The sequence below is a fragment of the Palaemon carinicauda genome, chromosome 1 (genome assembly GCF_036898095.1).
Source record: "Palaemon carinicauda isolate YSFRI2023 chromosome 1, ASM3689809v2, whole genome shotgun sequence".
In the NCBI taxonomy this organism is placed as follows: Eukaryota; Metazoa; Arthropoda; class Malacostraca; order Decapoda; family Palaemonidae; genus Palaemon; species Palaemon carinicauda.
In genome coordinates, this window is record NC_090725.1 from 80,076,576 (window position 1) to 80,081,190 (window position 4,615).

The 4,615-nt window shown below is 40.4% G+C and overlaps 1 protein-coding gene across 1 annotated transcript; it reads right to left on the reverse strand.

Annotated features, from left to right (window-relative positions):
* Positions 1-2,731: 2,731 nt before the first annotated feature.
* Positions 2,732-3,679, reverse strand: LOC137645737 (uncharacterized). The gene has a single exon (XM_068378632.1). It carries the CDS (start codon positions 3,677-3,679, stop codon positions 2,732-2,734), a length of 948 nt encoding a protein of 315 aa, XP_068234733.1.
* Between the last annotated feature and the right edge of the window lie 936 nt (positions 3,680-4,615).

Below are 4,615 nucleotides of genomic sequence, written 5' to 3' on the forward strand. Positions count from 1 at the left end.
AGCAGAAAATTAAAGGCTGTCACGAGGGCGATGAGCAGACACGTCTGATCACCGCCGAGCTAAAAGTGAAGTGAAGCAAGTCACCGGTGTGTGGAGGGGGGAGGGGTAGCAAGCTACCCTTCCCCACCCCCCGCTAACTAGCACGGGGGTAATTAACCCTCGTTAGAACTATTGGCTCGTCATTTCAGCTGCGCTAAAAGGTAAACCCTCTGTAAATAGCGTGGTTTGTATTTCGGTTACGGAACAAATAAGAATTACAAACCAAGTATGCCCCCTCCTCCCCCACTGACATTCACGGGAGAAGGGGGAGGGCGGAGAACTGTAACAAAAACAGAATTATAACAATTATAATTATGTAATTCATTTAAGAATGTTCACAAATAGTAAGAACGACTGAACCCCGAAGGGAAGTGTTCTCCACAGAAACTGAAAAGTTAACAAATACAATTAGATTCATTGAAAATAATCGAGACAATTAACGGAATAGCAACTCAACCCGCAACAGGAAAGAGGCTACCGTAATAGTACGTAGTAGTAGTAAAAGGGTGAACGACCTCGAGTAGAGAGAGAGACCATAGTCAAACTAAACTCCCACGTTCCCTTCGCTGAGAGACCAAGTTCCCCGCAGGGAAGGAGGAACAGCAGGGAAAACAGATGAAAGGAGAAAGTCCAACGATGACGATTCCCCACAGCGGCCGAAAAACGGAAGCCGAAAGAACGACCGAAGGACCAAGAGATCGTGCCCCATGACGTGCAACCACGGTGGCCTGGAACTACGCGGTGACATTGACGTACACTACACACACACAGCACAAACACTGAAAAGGAAACTTACTATATTCCTATACCCAAATATATATATAAACATAAAGAATGTTTATATATATATATATATTAAGTATAAGAAAAAGTAAGTAATTAAGTAAAGACAAAACATTAATGGCTGCCAAGCGAGGGTGAGAGCAGACACATCTGCCCACCACCCGAGCCAAAAGCGAAGTGAACCAGTTCACCGGTGTGTGAGGGGGGAGGGGTAGCTAGCTACCCCTCCCCTACCCCCTCACTAACTAGTGAGGGGGTAGTTAACCCTCGTTAAAATCTAATGGCTCGCCATTTCAGCTACGCCGAAAGTAATACTGTACCCCCAATGTAAATAGTGTGGTTTGTATTTCGGTTACAGAACAAAAAGAGGTTAGTGACATGTCCTCCTTCCAACAAAAAACTACCACCTTCCAACAAAAAACCTTTGTCCAAGTCAGGTCTTTGTAGTTCAAGTGAGGTCGTTTTGCGTATTTTACGATGGAAGTTTTAGAAACTTGTAACGTCTGCAGTAATCCTTACTTGAAAGCATTTCGGTGAATTCCAATGTTAATCATTTTCTTAAAACTTCATAATGTAATAGCCCAACGTTTACAGTATCCCAAGTGCAGTACTAAGCTAAGACAAAGAAGAAACGGCGATGTGGGTATACAGAAGTTAAGACGTCACAGTCACAACACCCCGGTGACCCACAAGTTTCGTCGTCGCCTTCATAAAAGTAAGTCATTAATTTCTTTAATCTTATATACTTGCATGTAGAACCTTGGATAGGGGTTGTGACCTGGGAAGGGGGTCCGGGGACTTACCCCGGCTAGGGGTTGTGACCTGGGTAGAGGGTCCGGGGGCTTGCCCCGGCTAGGGGGTTGTGACCTGGGAACTTCTAGGTTAGGTTAGGTGGGTTTGTTAGGTTCTATACCATTTTGTACCTTTTTATATATAGTGTAAAGGGTATATGGAAAAATGGGTAATAGTATACAACACCAAGCTCTCCATTTACTCCAATATAATGCAATCCTACAGTTCTCTTCTCATCTTCTTGCACAGTAATTAGGTGGTTATTTAGATTCTGGGAAAGCAATAATTAGCAAGATATGTTGCACAGGGGGGAGGGGGGAGGGGGGAGGGGGGAGGGGGGGTTGGTTGGTAGCGGGGAGGGGGGTTATCTCGGGCGTCCGAGTAGCCCGTTCGACAGAATATCGCAACGAAGTTACCTTGTTAATAATAATGGATATCACCACCAATATATTGATCAACGCCCATGGCTACATTCCAATTCCAGTAAACCCGGTCATAATCACTAGTTTTTTCGAATTTATCCCATAGATAATTTATATGATTCCAGGCAGCCTGGGCTCTCAAAAGTTGTTTAACAGCGCACCATTCAAGAAGTAGGTGGCGCTGTAGCCCGTTTACAAATGAAAACACTGAAATTTTGAAACGTTCTTTGTTTTTCAATGTGCCAGTTTTCCAAAAATAGCCTGGAATATCACGAGGCCACTGATTCCTTGGCCCTATTAAATCCAGAATGGTGCACCATAACTCGTATAATCTACCCATCCAGCTTTAAAGTGAGACGCTGAACTACTGGCACGGTGGCACCACGGTCCCGACAGAGTACATTTGGTATATATTCAAACTATATACTAAATTAAAAATGGATCAATTACTCAAAAGTGTATATATTTACCAAATATATTTTATATTTGGTAAATATTTGATGATAAATCTTATTAAAGTGTATTCATTAAAGAAACTATTTTGAGAATGACTATTAATCCAAGAATACGTTTTGCTACAGTAACGCCATCTATTGATCCCTGCGTAAGGATGCCTGCCTTAGACCTCCTGCTACTATACTACTTTTTAATCTTTCATTTACTATACTACTATATCAAATATTAAAATATCATACCTAGTTTGTGGGAGGGTACAAAGCTGCCATTGCAAGCATGAAATGGTGGTAACGGTCTATTAGGCTCTTCCACCTTGACAAAAAATAAAATCGTGCCAGATACCCTCTGAAATGGTACTTCTTCCGGCCGAATTTTGGCAACCACTCCTTATAACTGCGCCACTGCCTCTCAATGGTATTGGTGTGGGCACCAGTTTCTGGGTCCACAAAGTTATAAGTATGATTCACTGTTTGGTGATCAAAGCCTTCAATTCCCAAATAATAGTAGGCTTTCCAGCAATCTGATATAATGGTGGTACCTGGAAACACGTAAATCTTAATTATTGCCAACAATGGTTCCCGGTCCCGAGTTAGCACTGGCTCTGCAAAAAATTCACGGGTCTCCCTGCAAATACCACCAAAGACCCACTGGCCGTCCACTGTTCGGCCTTTATTATACTTTCTTTTCCCAAATTTGCTTTCGTCAATTTCCACTGTTTTTCCAGGGCCACCAATAGGCTTCCTCACCACTTCACAGTAATTTTCAAGGACCTCCCTGATAAAATTACACCAGTCACTAATGGTGTTATTAGTCCACCCTATTTCCCGGCGGATGAATTCGTAAGTGAATATTTTGTCTAGATAGACTCCACTAAAAAATAAATTATCTCCAGCCTTCACCTTAGCTTGGGACAGCCAACCCCCTTTAAACACTGCTACAGAATAATTGCACTTTTTGGCCTTCTGTTTTCCAATGGCAACTTTTTTCTGGCACCGCCAAACCCACCTTTTACTGTCAAGTTGGCACTTATTATCACAATGGCCGCATTTGTGTTCTTTATCAATAACCCCGTGTTCTTGTGATTGTTTTATTACAAAATTTATCTCCTTCAAATTATCCCTTAACACCAAAATACTGTTCACCCAGCCACATTCGTATTTCAAGGGCTCGATCGCTGACAGCGCCATTGTACGATCTGACATTCTCAGTTTCCATTTTCCGCAAATGAAAACATACGGTGTAAAAATAGTCATTCTCATAAAAAGTTTCTTTAAAGAAAAACAACATTACATTTATTTTCAAGTATTTACCATGTAAAATACATCATTCACAAATAGTGACACTTTTGAGTAATCACTTAATTTCTAATTTAGTAAATGTTTTGAATATATACCAAATGTACGCTGACGTCAAAGTTTCCATTTTCCGCGAATGAAAACATACGCTGTAAAAATAGTCATTCTCATAAAAAGTTTCTTTAAAGAAAAACAATATTACATCTATTTTCAAGTATTTACCATGTAAAATACATCATTCACAAATAGTGACACTTTTGAGTAATCACTTAATTTCTAATTTAGTAAATGTTTTGAATATATACCAAATGTACGCTGACGTCACAACCTTCTCGACTATGTTGACATGTCAGTTCCAAGTCGTTTAGTGAGGAAACCGAGCTATTTTCTTTTTATAACCCCTTCTCCCCTCTTCAACACATCTTGCTAATTATTGCTTTCCCGGATTTTCAACAACCACCTAATTACTGTGCAAGAAGGTGAGAACTGCAGGATTACGTTACATTGGAGTAAATGGAGAGCGTGGTGTTATATACTATTACCGAAAAATGCTTTAAAATACACATGCTAATATTATCGTAGCATTGCTAACGTTAGCAATGGCAGTGCAACATTGGTAATGTTGCGTAACATTGCTAATGTTAGCGTTCGCAGTACATACGTTCTTGACGAGTGAAGTGACACGAAAATTGAACGTCATCATATTTAAACATTTTAATAGAGAATATATAACAAGAGACCTTATATTTAAACATTTTAACAGAAAATATATGTTTTCCTGTAGAAAATAACGTGATTCAACTGGTTTTCGCCTTCATTTCAGTCGTA